The 14,988-nt window shown below is 38.1% G+C and overlaps 1 protein-coding gene across 3 annotated transcripts; it reads left to right on the forward strand.

Annotated features, from left to right (window-relative positions):
* Positions 1-1,334: 1,334 nt before the first annotated feature.
* LOC133305965 (uncharacterized) lies at positions 1,335-14,280 on the forward strand. 3 transcript variants are annotated; one of them, XM_061506233.1, is made up of 7 exons: positions 1,335-1,803; positions 2,176-2,321; positions 2,581-2,621; positions 2,712-3,283; positions 11,447-11,536; positions 13,051-13,113; positions 13,979-14,280. In XM_061506233.1, the coding sequence occupies exons 1-7, from the start codon at positions 1,750-1,752 to the stop codon at positions 14,030-14,032; spliced, it is 1,020 nt and encodes a 339-aa protein (XP_061362217.1). In that variant the 5' UTR covers positions 1,335-1,749; the 3' UTR covers positions 14,033-14,280. The 3 variants fall into 3 exon arrangements, with proteins under 3 accessions (XP_061362217.1, XP_061362218.1, XP_061362219.1); XM_061506234.1 differs by having other exon boundaries at positions 2,581-2,618; XM_061506235.1 differs by having other exon boundaries at positions 1,335-1,636.
* The last annotated feature ends 708 nt before the right edge of the window (positions 14,281-14,988 follow it).

Consider the following 14,988-nt stretch of genomic DNA (forward strand, 5'->3'; position numbering starts at 1 on the left):
CAAATAAGTAAATCCATTGTGAGTTGTCCTTTTAACGGCGCTCTCAGAGACATTAAGCCAATTGATTAATTCCGTTGCCCTTTTTGTGATGATTTTTAAACTTCATCTTTGTCATTTCAAAGCCCTCGCCTTGTCAAGTTATGAGTTTGCCCGGAGGCCTGTATGTGGTTTTTTTTTTTTTTTTTTTGGGAAAAAAAGTTGTTACGTTACATAAGAAGTGCTTTCTTAGGATGCTACCTTTCGATTTATGTGAATTTTTTTTTTTAAATAAATATTTTCTACTTGAGATGCTTAATTTTTTTTGCTAGTTTATTGTTTGGAAGTTTGAGTCAATTGATTAATATAATAGGCATGATAAAAGATAATACTTATTTTTTTTAAATGTAGAGCAGTTTGTTTATGGATAACCCTGGATAACCAGTTTATAAAATAAAATGCAGTTTCATAACCGGTTTAAATAGACCAGACATGTGTAAAAAATATTAGGTATGACCTGACCTATTAGCCTGTGTAAGCCCCAAATTACAAGTCTGACATGACTTATATTTAAAAAATAAAAGCCTTGGCCTAGGCCTGTTAACCTGTTTAACCGTAATAAACATTCAACAATTAAAAGAATAACTAAAATAATATTATTTTATTATTCAAAATTATTAAACTAAAATTGTATTTATTATATTTTAAATAAATAATATGATATAGGTCGGCTTGTAGGTTTATAGTACAAAAAAGTCTATTGCCTATTTTCTAAATAGATATTTTTAAAAGCCTAAACCTATTTATTTTATTATTCATAATAAGTCAAGCCTGCCCTAATATAGACTAGACCGTAGACCCCTGTAAACTAGTCTAACTCATTTATACGCCTAGTTCCCGGTACTTGAGTCACACTCGACTATCGAGTGTGCCACACCTTGAGGTTTATCATAATTGTTTTTAGTTAGACATGATACCTCATTTAATAAAATTTATTGCAAATTGAAATAGCGATAAAGTTTTTTATGATATTTTTTAGTACACATTATTCTTTTTGAATTAATCAACTATAAATAAATATAAACAATATAATAAGGAATTTTTTTTTTTAATTTTAATACTTAATTATATAGTAATGCTCAGCTATTTAAAAATAAAATGCATGTGGCTATTAAAAAAATTACACACGCATTACAATCGTAAGGTTCAAGGCTCCTCTAGCTCTAACACTGCCCTAAATTCATCACTAGTGACTAGCTGTTAGGTCTACATTTTATTAATCCTGCTTATATTTTTAAGTAAATAAGATAAAAATTAATAATTTTATAGAAAACTTGAGACTTGAAAAAAAATAAAAATAAATCCGAAGCCGACGCACACAAAGTCTCACAGATCGCTAGTCTCTTACGGTGTTTGACAATTATATTCCGCCCCGATCTGACGGTGGTTCTCATTTACCGGCGACGGATTGCACTGTTCTATTTCTTTTCACTCTCCAGTTTCAACCATCTCTTCCTCCTCCTAACTCCACCAGTTTCGCTTCATCGCAAAGCACACCGCAACTCAACTCCACCACGACCCCAACCCCAAACCCCTCCTCTCTCTTTTTTCTCTCTCCCCTGTTGAATCTCGAAACGCACGCGTTTCTGTTCCCAAAAAGGTATTGCCAGGGTTAATCAACGGTTGTGTTTATGCCTCGCGTACGAGTTGGCGTATTCGTAGTAGCATAAAATATTTCGCTCGGTTTGATAATTAAGGGTTTAGGTTATCGCTATGTCCGATAATTCGATGGGTCGAGTTACCATTACTCTTGGGCGTAGTGGTCAGGTATTCTATGATTTTTTTTTTTAAATTTTAATTTGTTTTTTGATTTCTATTAGAGGAAGGAACTACTTTACGTGTTTTGTGCTACTTTGATTTTAACTAAATTGTTTTTTCTTTTTGAATTGATTTTTTTTTTTTGCACTTACTTGATCAAACTATAGATGATAATTTTGATTCTATGCTTGTTCTTGAACACTGTTTCGTCGAAAAATTAGTGGAAGTGCACTAATTTTGTGGAAATGCACTTTTGTTATGTTTTATTCCTCATAAGTGATCACATTGTGAGCTTGGAAACATAAAGGTTTTGTTTCAAGACATGATGAATTGGATAGTTTGATTCATTTTAATGAGCTTCTATTATGCATTTGAGCTTAGGTTGTGAAGAGGAATATATCTGCAGCAGACGCTTCCGTCTCTACTTCTCTTACCTCGGTTGGGATGAAGAGGTCTATGAGAGACAGAATTGGAAATAATGCGGACAGTTCTTTGGGGCATAGGAATGAACTCCGCAGCAATAAAAGGTATGTTTGCTATTCTCTTAGTAACAAATTAACAATAGCTGCTAATGATAAAATATTTGATATTTACCTAGCTTAATTTCTGTTTGTTCTGAAAATTCACCATGGATCATGTGCAAGTAGACAGTTTTAATCCTGAAGAAAATAATGTGTTGTAAAATCTGTAATGATCAGTGTTAGAAGTGGGATAGGCTGCATGTTGTTCTGTATTTGTTTAATCAAAATTAGCTTTTGTGGATGATATTGTTTATATTTACTGCAGACAGCGAGGAGATATAAGAATGCCAAGTGGGCTGGGTGGTAGTAAGCTCCCTCATTAGTGAATTTACCCTTGCATATTTATGTTTCTCATTGGTTTTATATTTCTAATCATGTTGCCCTTTATTTACTTAGACAGGAAAATTGGCAAAGATGATCTTCGATTAAAGCTCATGCAAAAAAGTGCATCTAGACGGGCTGAGAGCAATGGTGTTAAGAGGTGCATGGACCTCCGTGAAAAACTGTCGAAGGCTAAACCTCCAGTGACCAGTGTTAATCCAAAGCAGCACATGCCTGAAGCAAGGCAAACAAGGATGTCGAGGCAAATACCCTTGGCCAGAAGTTCTGATAATTTAGTGTGCATGGAATCCATTAGATGCTCATCCTCTCCTTGGACATTGGATCATAATCATATAAGGCAAAGATCACCAGATGGGTTTCCAAGTACTTCAAGGGGGATATCGCCCCGAAGAAATGGGGAAGACCTGCAGAGAAGGCCATTAAACAGGACATATGAGGGTGTCAGGCCAGTTCCATATGTAACTAGAGATGTTCTTGAGACTACAAGGCCTCCAAGTGCTGCACCTTCATCTTTGATGGCACGCTCCAGGGTGTCCACATTGTCTCCAGTAACTGCTAAGCCTGTAGCATCTCACCATGGCCAAATTCCTCCACCAAGAAGTGCTGCACAAAGGGCTTCATATGTGGTGAATTTCACTTACCTTTTGGCCTCATACTGCACCTTGTTCTCTAACTTTGTTTTTTTATATTACTTGGAGAAACTTCTCCCATGACCTTCTACCGGATGCCTCTATTGCTTCTGTTATGCCTTTGTGGCTGTTTCATATGCTAAACTTGTTTGAGTATAGAACTTATTGACATGTGATGTTCATCTGATCTGAAACACCTGTAAAGTAGGGTTTTGTGTGTAGAAAGATTCTTTAAACATTCCAGTCTATATCAATGGTAATAAAGACAAATAACGTTTTGGGGTGATTCAATGCAATTACTAATTCATGATCTTCTGTGTTGGGAACTGTTTAGGAGTCTTGGAATTTACAAATTCTGGGTGGTTAACCAGATTTTATAATTCACTATGGTACATGTGCATCTTTAAGAGGGCGAGCCTGGAGGGTGGTAAAGCTACTCCTTTGTGACTGAAAGGCCATGGGTGCAAATTTGGGAAACAATCTCTTTGCATATATGCGAAGGTAAGGCAGGGTATAGTGATTGCCCTCACCCCATCCTCGTTAGTTGGGATTTAATGGGGAGTGGTTTATGGTACATGTGCATCTCTCTGCATATTTGAGTTTCCTCGATATAGTATGCTTAAAGTAAGTTGTAAATAAAGCAGTGTCAGAACTTGCAGTCACTCTGGATGGTTTCATGGCCTAAAGTTATGGATTTGCTAGTGGTTAGTTGGTTTTGATCAGTTGATTTTAGAAGTTATTTCATTGTGCAGCTGTATTTGAGAGCCGGTTCCTCCTCCAAAGTTTCTTTCGTTTTCTGGACAAAGGTGGAAAGTAATGCTTAAATCTGTTAATTTGATTCTAAGGAACAAAATATGGTGGTTGTTCATCAAAAAGTAAATAAATAAATAAAAATCTGGTGATGGTTATTCAGTGCCCTTCAAATTGAATTGATGGAAAGCAAAAAATTGGTTGTATGCTGTTGCATTGTTCTATTGTGAGAATGTTGGTCAGGTTTTGAATACAATTGTGAGTGAGATGCTGACTGGGTTGGGGAAGATAATAGGTTTTGTATATTTTTGGAGAATGGCTTTGGCATCCATTATGTAGACATTGTGGTGTTTTTAGACGATGAGCCACATCTTTGAAATTTAGGAGTAAAGCATCATGCGGTTAAGTCAAGTTTATTTGCATATGTTGTTTAGTTTTATGTTACTGTACTCCGCTCCACTTCTTCAATCTTATTCTAGAGGTTTCATTGTTTTCTTTTTCCACGAGAGTGAAACTTTTCATGATGATGATGCCTATGCACGCTCCTATAGAAAGGGCATTTTGTCTTTAGTGTCATTTTTTTGTTATTCTTTGTGTGTGGGTTTGTGGGGTGGGGTGGGTGGGGGGGGGGGGGGGGCGTGTTTAGAACCAACTTGATTTTATGCTAGGCAGGTCAACCATGGAAGCAATGTACCTTTTATGAAGATTGATGGAGAGGTTCAAGAGGAAGCATAAAGATCTACACATGGTTTTCATTAACATGGAAAAGGCATACACAATAGGTGCCAAGAGAGTTTTTGTGGAAAGCTCTAGGGAAGAAAGGAGTTCGTATTGCTTATATTTGAGTAATCAAAGATATGTAAGATAGGGTTAAATCTAGTGTATGAACACATGATGGGGTCACTTAGGATTTCCCTTTAATTATAGGATTGCACTAAAGGGTTAACTTTGTGACCATATCTTTTTATCTTGGTTTGGAATGTACTCACTAAGCATATCCAAGAGCCAGTGCTACAATGCATACTTTTTCATGCATATAATCAATTGAATCTGAAATATATTGCATATTCAAGTGTGTAAGTCTGTACAAGGAGGCTCTCTATTTATAGAGAATAAAAAGACCTAATGGGATGACCTAATGGGCCAAGCCCACAATCTAGACTATTCTCTAATAATAATAAAATAATATTATTTCTAACACTCCCCCTCAAGCTGGTGCGTATATATCAAAAGCTCCCAGCTTGTTACAAATATGATCTATTCGGGGACCTCTAAGAGCTTTAGTGAATACATCCGCAAGTTGATCATTGGAATTGACAAATGCTGTCTCGATCTCCCTTGACTGGATCTTTTCTCTAACAAAATGACAGTCAATTTCTATATGCTTGGTCCTCTCATGAAAGACTGGGTTAGAGGATATATGCAAAGCGGCTTGGTTGTCACAAATGAGCTTCATAGGCCTTTGTTCACAGAGATGGAGTTCCTTCAGCAATTGTCTCAGCTAGATGAGCTCACAGGTTGCATTTGCCATTGCCCGATATTCTGCCTCCGCACTGGATCTGGCGACCACAGTTTGCTTCTTACTCTTCCAAGAGATAAAATTTCCTCCGAAAAGAACACAATACCCTGAGGTGGATCGTCTATCTGAAGGAGAACCTGCCCAGTCAGCATCTGAATAACTAGAGATCTCTGAACTCCCTTTATTTGTATATAATAAACCTCTTCCTGGCGCCTTTTTAATATATCGGAGAATTCTAATAACTGCATCCCAATGGGAGTCACAGGGAGAATCAAGAAATTGACTTGCAACACTCACTGCGAAGGAGATATCTGGCCTTGTCACAGTAAGATAATTCAATTTTCCAACTAGTCGGCGGTAGCGACTAGGATCTGGCAGTGGCTCCCCCTGTCCTGGTAATAACTTAACATTGGGGTCCATAGGTGTATCAATGGGTTTACAGCCTAACATTCCAGTCTCATCTAGGATATCCAGTGCATACTTCCTCTGACAGATGGAAATGCCCCGCCTAGACTGTGCAACTTCGATCCCCAAGAAATATCGAAGTCTGCCAAGATCTTTGGTTTGAAATTGATTGAATAAATGCTCTTTCAACTGATCAATCCCGATCTGATCACTTCCTGTAATGATAATGTCATCAACATAGACCAGGAGATAAACGCACTGGCCAGAAGAGCTATGCCGGTAAAAGACAGAATGATCGGCTTTGCTTCTGATTAAGCCAAAGGATTCAACAACTGAACTAAAGCGGCTAAACCAGGCCCGAGGAGATTGCTTCAGGCCATATAAAGATTTCCGAAGTTTACATATCATTCCAGAATTCTCCCCCTGAGCAACAAAACCTGGTGGTTGCTCCATATAAACTTCTTCCTGCAAGTCACCATGTAGAAAAGCATTCTTAATATCAAGTTGGAGAAGAGGCCAGTGATGAATGGCGGCAAGGGCAAGAAACAGGCGAACAGAAGCCATCTTAGCAACAGGAGAAAAGGTATCCCCATAATCAAGACCAAAGATCTGTGTGTATCCCTTGGCCACTAAGCGAGCTTTAAGGCGATCAACAGTGCCATCAGGACCAACTTTAACTGTGAACACCCATCGACAACCAACAACAGACTTCCCGGGAGGAGCACGAACAAGATCCCAAGTGCCATTAGAGTGAAGTGCCTGCATTTCATCAAGCATCGCCTGGCGCCACCCTGGATGAGATAGTGCTTCACCTGTGGTTTTAGGGATGGAAACAGAAGAGAGACTAGAAACAAAAGTAAAATGTTGTGAAGAAAGTCTGTCATAACTCAAGAAAGAATAAAGGGGATGAGGATTTCGAGTGGATCGAATACCTTTCCGAAGGGCAATGGGAGGAGTCTCTGATGGAGGATCCGGAGGAGAAGAGCCGACGGGAAAAGGCGATGAGTCATCAAGAGGCAAAGTCGGAGGAGGTGCAGGCTGACGACGCTGGTATGTGAGGAGAGGACGATCTGCAGGTATGGAGGTAATTGGTTGCTCCTCTGGAATAGGGGCACCTGCAGCTGGTAAAGACAAGTCAAGAAAAGGAACAGGAAGGACCTGATCAACTTGTGACACTGGAGACGGAGTAGAGTGAAAAGGCTGCTGATCAAGGAAAGTGACATCAGCAGAAACGATATAACGCTTGAGATCAGGTGAATAGCAACGATACCCTTTTTGAAAACGGGTATACCCAAGGAAAATACATTTGAAGGCCTTGGATGTCAACTTGTCTTTACCTGGAGTAAGATCATGAACAAAACAAGTACAACCAAAAATATGTAAAGGCAGAGGATAAGAAGGTGCTCCGGAAAACAAAATACTGTGGGGAACATCATTATTTAGCACAGAAGAGGGCATGCGGTTGATAAGGAAACATGAGGTGATAATAGCATCTGCCCAAAAACGAAGTGGGACGTTCATATGAATGAGAAGAGTACGTGCAGTTTCAACTAGATGTCTATTTTTACGTTCAGCGACTCCATTTTGTTGTGGAGTGTGGGGACAAGTAGTCTGGTGTATCGTCCCATGTGTATCCAAAAATTTAGAAAATTCAAGAGACACATACTCTTTTGCATTATCACTGCGCAAGATTTGAATAGAAGCACCAAATTGAGTTTTTATTTCTGCACAAAACTTTTGATAAATTGAAAATAACTCAGAACGATTTTTCATTAAATAAACCCAAGTGCAACGGGAGAAATCATCAATAAAGGTTACAAAATACTGAAAACCCAAAACTGACATAGTCCGACTCGGACCCCAAATATCAGAATGAACAATAGAAAAGGGAGCAGCAGCTCTTTTATTGACTCTACTAGCAAAGGAAGAATGAGTATGCTTTCCCTGCTGACAAGACTGACAATTCAAAGACTTAAGATCTGACAAAAAAGGAACCATATGCTGAAGCTTCGAGAGACTTGGATGACCCAGACGGCTATGGAGAAGCTCAGGAGACTCTGTGAGAGAGCATGCAACTGGAGCAGAGGGTGCATGCAGATAGTAGAGACCTCGTGACTCACCGCCCGCTCCAATCGTCTTCCCCGTACTCGGATCCTGCATAGAAAAAGACTGTTTAGAAAAGTTGATAGAGCAAGAAAGAGAATGGGTCAATTGACTAACAGAAATTAAATTAAAAGGAATGCCAGGGATGTAATAAACAGAGGTTAAAGTCAATAAGGGAGTTGGTTTGGCTTGCCCAATGCCACGAGCAGGAGCCTTGGTGCCATCAGCAAGAGTAACAGAGGGAAGATTATTAGAAAAGGTAAGGGAAGTAAAAAGATCCTTATTACCACAAAGATGATCAGTAGCACCTGAGTCTATTATCCAGGGTCCAAGAGACGATTGAGAAAAACAAGCAACATGATTACCAGTATCTGGAGCAGGTGGCTGAGAAGAACTCTTCTGGAGAAGGGCCTTATAGTCTGCAGCGGAAATAGTCACTGATCCGGTAGAGGGCGGCACAACATCTGTTTGAGCAAAGTTCATATGTGGTGGCTTCAAGTGAGGGTACTTTCTATAACAACGTTCTTCAATGTGGCCCAGATATTGGCAATAATTACACCGAGGCCTTTGTCCTCGGCCACCCTGTCCATACGACATCGTCTGTCCGCGCCCGCCTGGGCCATATGAAGTCATGGGCCCGCGACCGCCTTGTCCGCGGCCACGACCACGACCGCGTCCACCATTGTTCCAATTACCACGAGAGACTAAAGCAGCAGAATCAGACAAGAGAGCAGTAGAGTCAGTAGCTGTGACGTGTGCGGGAGCCACCTTATCTTGAAGATTCAGAAGGCGCTGAAAGGTCTGGGATATGCTGGGAATCGCAGTACTGGTTAGAATGTTCTCACGAACACTTTCTAATCCGTCAGGGAGACCAGAGAGAGTCACAACCGTAAAGAGACGCTCCACTTGCGTCCTGTACACTGTAGCATCCGCAGCATGAGGTAACATAGCCAAAAATTCCTGCATCAAAGAACGAATCTTACCAACATAAACTTCCATACGAGCTTCGGGTGATTTGCGCAAATCCATCATCTGGGAGACAACAGAATAAAGTTGTTGAATATCATTGGTGTAGAGGTTTTTGGCTTCCGTCCACACATCATAGCAGGTCTCAAAAGGAATGAAAATATTGAGAAGAGATGAATCAATGGATTGCCAAAGAATACTGAGGAGCTGAGCATCAACTTTCTCCCATTCAGTCATCTGATCTTGGGAAATATCAGTCTTCTTAGTGGTGAGATGTTTGTCATGGCCTTGACCGGTAAACCAGATCTTAACGGAGGTAGACCAGGTCTTGTAAGTGGCAGATCCGGTCAATTTCAGAGTTGTGATAGATGGAATAGCACTTGAAATGATGCCGGAAGAATGTTTACTGGTTCCTTCCATCAGGAACAGCGATCAGACAACCAAAAAACTGTAAAAATTACGCGAAAAAGGAACAAAGTAGCGACTTTTGCACTAGAAACCCTCGAACGGAAGAGACCCACAACGATCGGTCACTGGATCTGGAAGGAGGAGGCAGAGGCGAGCCTGTCTGCCTTGGTTTGGTCGGAAAAGGTGGCCGGAACAGTGCACACGCGCCGGAGAGAGGTGGCGCGTGAGGCCCACGCGCAGACAGCTGTGGTGGCGCGTGGAGGCGCGTGCGGCGGCCGTTTGGGACGGGTCTTGGACAGAAATGGTCGCCGGCGTGAGGGGATCCTGATCGCGTGGTTTCTCGCCGGAAAGGTGGCCGGAACAGTGATGAACAGTGACGGAACAGTGTTTCTTGCGATGTGAACAGTGTTTTCTGGTCAAATAATGAAGGAGGATGACGATCTGAGATCGAAAAAGGGTCTAACAATGTTCGGAGGGTTGAAAAAGGTTGCCGGTATGATGCACGGCGGTAAAAAGGTTTGCCGGTATGATGCACGGCAGTACAACGAAAGGAAAAAAATATATATGCGGAAGCAGAGCCCTCAGATCGAGAGCTCTGATACCAAATTGAATCTGAAATATATTGTATATTCAAGTGTGTAAGTCTGTACAAGGAGGCTCTCTATTTATAGAGACTAAAAAGACCTAATGGGATGACCTAATGGGCCAAGCCCACAATCTAGACTATTCTAATAATAATAAAATAATATTATTTCTAACATAATCCTAAAGGTATAAGCCTGAAAGGGAATAAATGGTAAACTAGAGTTGTGGAAAAAAGTTTTGGAGGCATGTGGTTTTCGATTAAGTGGAAGTAAAGCAGAGTATATAAAATGTATGTTAAACAGGATGCTTGCTATCTGTAGTTTAGAGGTGAAAGTTGGATATTGAATCATACCCCTAGTCACTCGGTTTAGGTATCTTAGATCTATCATACAAAGTGACGGAGAAATGGAGGGGAATGTAAACCATATCATTCGAATTAGGTGGATGAAATGGAGAAATGCTTTACATGGTACTTGTGATAGAAAGGTGGCTCTCAAAGGAAGATTTTACTGCACAGCCATAAGACTCGCAATGCTCGGTATTAAATGTTGGGTGGTAAAGAGCCTACAAGAGCATAAGCTAAGGGTTGCAGATATGAGGATGTTGCAATGGATGAGTGAACTTACAAAATCAAGAATGAATGCATTAGAGAAATTAGGGGTAGTACCTGTTGAGGAAAAGATGGTAGAATCTTGCCTATAAGGTGGTTTGGTTGTGAGAGTAGAAGACCAATAGAAGTCCAATGAAGAGAGTTGACCAAATGGAAGATAGCCCAATAGTTAGAGATAGATGGAGACCAAGAAAACTCATGGTGAAACTATTAAAAGTACTTAGATCTAAATGGCCCTTCTGAAGACTTGGTCTATGACAAAACACAATGATGTTGTTTAATCCATGTACCTGACTCAACTTAGTGGGAAAAGGCTTTTGGTTTGTTGTCAAAACCTAGTTATCTTATGTTCACAATAGTTCAGAATTGAAGAGCAAAATGTCCTTCCAGGTCTCCTTATTATTCTCACACTTCTATACAGTCAAAAAATACATGCTAAATTTCCTTCGATCAATAAGAAAGGAATACATATAAATGATCTATGCATGGAACCAGAAATGCAATAGTCCTTTCAAATGTTTATGGCTATATTGATATACTTGATTTGTGTGTTTTCTCACTAGCTTTCCGATTAAACAGTTCGAACTTCAAACAAAATTACTGATGAATGAATATGTGGTCTCTGGGCATCAAAATTCTGAACAGGCAGAAGTTTGTGTGAATTGCGTTCATAGTTATTGTCAATCTATATGATCCGATCTTTGATGCTTGCAGTGTTAAGTAGAAGCAGATGCATTTTCCCCTCGGTTAAGTTATCTGATCAAATTAACTATATTGTTTGTCGTGACAAGTTCTGTTGCTGGTTATCATGTAGGGTGATGAACAACATTCCAACCAAACCGTTGATGGCCTGTTAGATGGACTGGGACTCAAAAAATATGCTGTTCTCTTCAAGGCTGAGGAAGTATGTAATTCATTTACTTATGTAAATGATGAATTATCCTGGCATCTTTATTTTCAAATTTAATTGAGGATTTGAGTCATATTTTGTTTAAGAAATATCTAAATTTTCTGTGATTGGTTGCAAAACTGTTTTACATTGAACGTGGTTGGAGAAAACTATTTATTAATCAAGGGATCCTTTGACTGTTTGATCCTCCATGCGAGAGAAGTTTATTTTAAGCAGTTTTTAATCTCTTGATTTGGTTCTTTTCTTTTTTGCGTCGGATAGTTTTTGATTTTTGTGCCTATGAATCAATGAGTTCTACTATATACGCTCTCTTTGACCTGTTTCTAAGTTTTGGGAAATGTTTCTAAAATTTACTGACTTTTACAATATTTCCACCTTTAATATACTGATGACATGACTGAATGCTCTGGTTCTACAAATTGGTTCCGTGTTAGTTTCTGATTCAGCCTACTATGTAGCTTTAAGCATCATGAATTTTGTTTTATTCTTTGGGTTTAGACTCTGATAGGAACCAGCCAATAACAACAGGTTACAGAACACAAATGAGGAATTTGAATGAAAAACTGAGGTCGATATTGGAATTAATTGCACAGTACAGAGAATTGGAAGAATCTGACGCACGTAATGTCAAATTGAACAAAAACTGAGACAAAAATGGAAATGGTAATGTAGAGCAATTGGAGAGGCTCTACTCTCTCCCAAGCCAAGGTTCCATCCAAGATTCCAGATGTCTCCAAAATGATACCCCTCTTGCTATTTGATACCAGCAGGTCTAATGCACTGGGTGTGACTCTAACCAAAAGATTCACTCCTAACTAACCTCTACTGAGTCAGCGTTTGCAGTTGAGAGCAATGATCCTCTACATCTCTTTCTTTCATAAGTCCTCCCAACTTTTTACTTGGCTTAACCATATCAGACTCTTTTTTCTTAGAAAAAAATAAATAATAAAAGGCTTATAAATTAGGAATGAGATATAACAGGACAAATTTTTTTAACTCTAGAAACATTACTTAAACAATCATGCTTGCAATTTATAACCACTTTTAAACCTATTTAGTATTTATCCTCTTCTTCGGTTCTTCCTTAGATTAGCATTCAACCCTTTCTGAGGAGGATTTTTAACTCATGAAAAATTACCTATTAAATAATGGTTTGTGGGGAAGTTGCACCAAATTTCACTTATTCTTTGAATCACCCTGGCTTGCTTATGGCTCAAAGCATGTCTCCTACAATGATTCATAAATTTTTTGCACCATTTGACTGTCGTAAAGTTCTATAGTAGCACTAAACTTACTATATACAGACCCTCGATTGTTTGTGTGGTGTTGATTGCTGAAGTTATCATCTCTTATAGTCTTATTACATTATTTTACTGGGGCAAGTATTAATTACATAATTAAAAAATATGGTATGGTTTTGAATCTTTTGAGGCATTTTATGTGCCCCATCTTTGGATTAGGTTCTCTGTAGTTTGGCATTTATCTTGTACGCTGATATTTTCATGCAGGTGGATATGACATCATTGAAGCAGATGAGAGAAAATGACCTCAAAGAGCTTGGAATTCCAATGGTAATTGTCTTTCTTTTCATTTATGGCATATGTTCAGTTGTTGTTCAATTGAGTTTGGAATTTAAATTAAATCTCACACCATATATATGGATTAATGTATTGCTGCTATGTGTATCAAAGAGATAATTTAGGATGAGTTCAGTTACTGGAATTGTGTTGGAGGACTTCTTGGTGCTAACTTTGACTTTGCATGCTTGTTTCGTTAGTAATAGTTGCCTTTGTCCAGTACCACTCGTTTTCCTCATATCTCTGTTTCACTTCTTGTAGCATTTTTATTATCTGGGTGTATATGTATTTGACTGTTGACCATGTAAAACATAGGAAAAATATCTTACATGCCACGCAACCCATAAAAAATAGGAACCTTTTTGAGTACCGTCCATCTCCCTCTTCTAAATTCCATTTCAACTATAACAATTAATTTGTTTTCTAATTTTGTAATCAATCATTTCTCCTAATCGACTTACCTAATATCTTACTACCTTTATTACCATTTTGCTGGAAGACATGGATTTTCCTCTGTACTGGCCTACACTTTTAGCCGGTGGAAATACTTTTTACATCTTACATAGTTTGAGGAAGTCTAGCAAAAATGCATATAATATGAAATTCAGTTCAGTCAAGGCTAAAAGATGTCTGGCAAATTTTGCATTCTGAACCATATGAAAGTTGTTGGTCAGAGTATTCTGCTTAACGTTATTTGTTGTTCTTGTTGCTGTTTTTGCTTTTTTATGTGCTTATATTACTCCATAATAGCTTGCTACAGGCTGCCATGGGAGCAACTTCATAAGCAATTAAAATTCTTATATCGATTTGCGTATGTGGTCTTTTATCTTTCTTCTTATGAAGGCTGTTTAAGTTGCAGGGTCCAAGAAAAAAAATTCTTCTCGCTCTCTTGCCTCGTGCCAAGCACCAATAGTGATCTATTATACTCGATGTAGAAGCTGACGCATGTTAGATCGCCATCTTTTTTCTTTTGGTGATGTTGAAACTTGAGAATTTGTACTAATACATATATTCCTTTCCTTTGGGGATTAAGTGTGACCCATGTATTCACTGTCCCATTTTGTATTCGAAGACAAGTATTGGTTAAATATTTAGATTTTTTTCGGCAATATCGATGTGTAATGTACCATTGGATTATAGTATTCCGCACATAAGTGTAGACTCCAATGCCAATGTACCATTAGATTATGTGTGCATGCACCCAACATGTATTACTACAGTACAAATCCTTTATTCAAATTATAAACAAATTAAAGTGACGTAACATTGATAATAAAAACAAAGGTAGATCATTTAATCCTTTATTCAAATTATAAACAAATGAAATTGATGTAACATTGATAATAAAAACAAAGGTAGATAATTTAATCGGTGATGTTTTCAAATACCACGCAATATTGAAAATATTTTCCACCATGGCTTAAAGCATAGGAAAATATATTATTGGGAACATAGTGGACTCAATTTGCATGGTTTTTTGCATTGAGATGCAAAACATGATATCACCAAGGACTTGTGCAAGAACTTAAAATTCCATTGTATTTCTTGTTCAGGCGACAAGTTGTATTTTAGGAAATCAGAAACTAGAAAGAACAAAAAAATAAAAAACAATTTTTTTTTTAAATTAATAAAAAACTAATAAAAAGTATGCATATTATTATTATACATGTTATATATATGTATACACAAAATGTAAAATAAAAAATAAAATAAAATCCAAATTAAAAAGAAAATTAGGTGTTGCTTTTAAAAGGATTTTTTCTCAAAAAAAAAAAAATTCAATATATTTTATTTGGACGTTATATTAAAAGGCACTTTAAAGCATAAAATTAAAAATTTTTTATATAAAAAATTATTTAAAAAAATTAA

Source organism: Gastrolobium bilobum, unplaced genomic scaffold, assembly GCF_033153095.1.
Source record: "Gastrolobium bilobum isolate Gb01-03AN ecotype WA unplaced genomic scaffold, APGP_CSIRO_Gbil_v1 utg7173, whole genome shotgun sequence".
Taxonomy (NCBI): domain Eukaryota; kingdom Viridiplantae; phylum Streptophyta; class Magnoliopsida; order Fabales; family Fabaceae; genus Gastrolobium; species Gastrolobium bilobum.

Bases quoted from the DNA above. Each gene is read 5' to 3' on its own strand.
- LOC133305965 (XM_061506233.1), top strand. From the start codon at position 1,750: ATGTCCGATAATTCGATGGGTCGAGTTACCATTACTCTTGGGCGTAGT. The intron at 1,804-2,175 runs GTATTCTATGAT...ATTTGAGCTTAG, and splicing joins CTCTTGGGCGTAGTGGTCAG to GTTGTGAAGAGGAATATATC. The intron at 2,322-2,580 runs GTATGTTTGCTA...TATTTACTGCAG, and splicing joins GAACTCCGCAGCAATAAAAG to ACAGCGAGGAGATATAAGAA.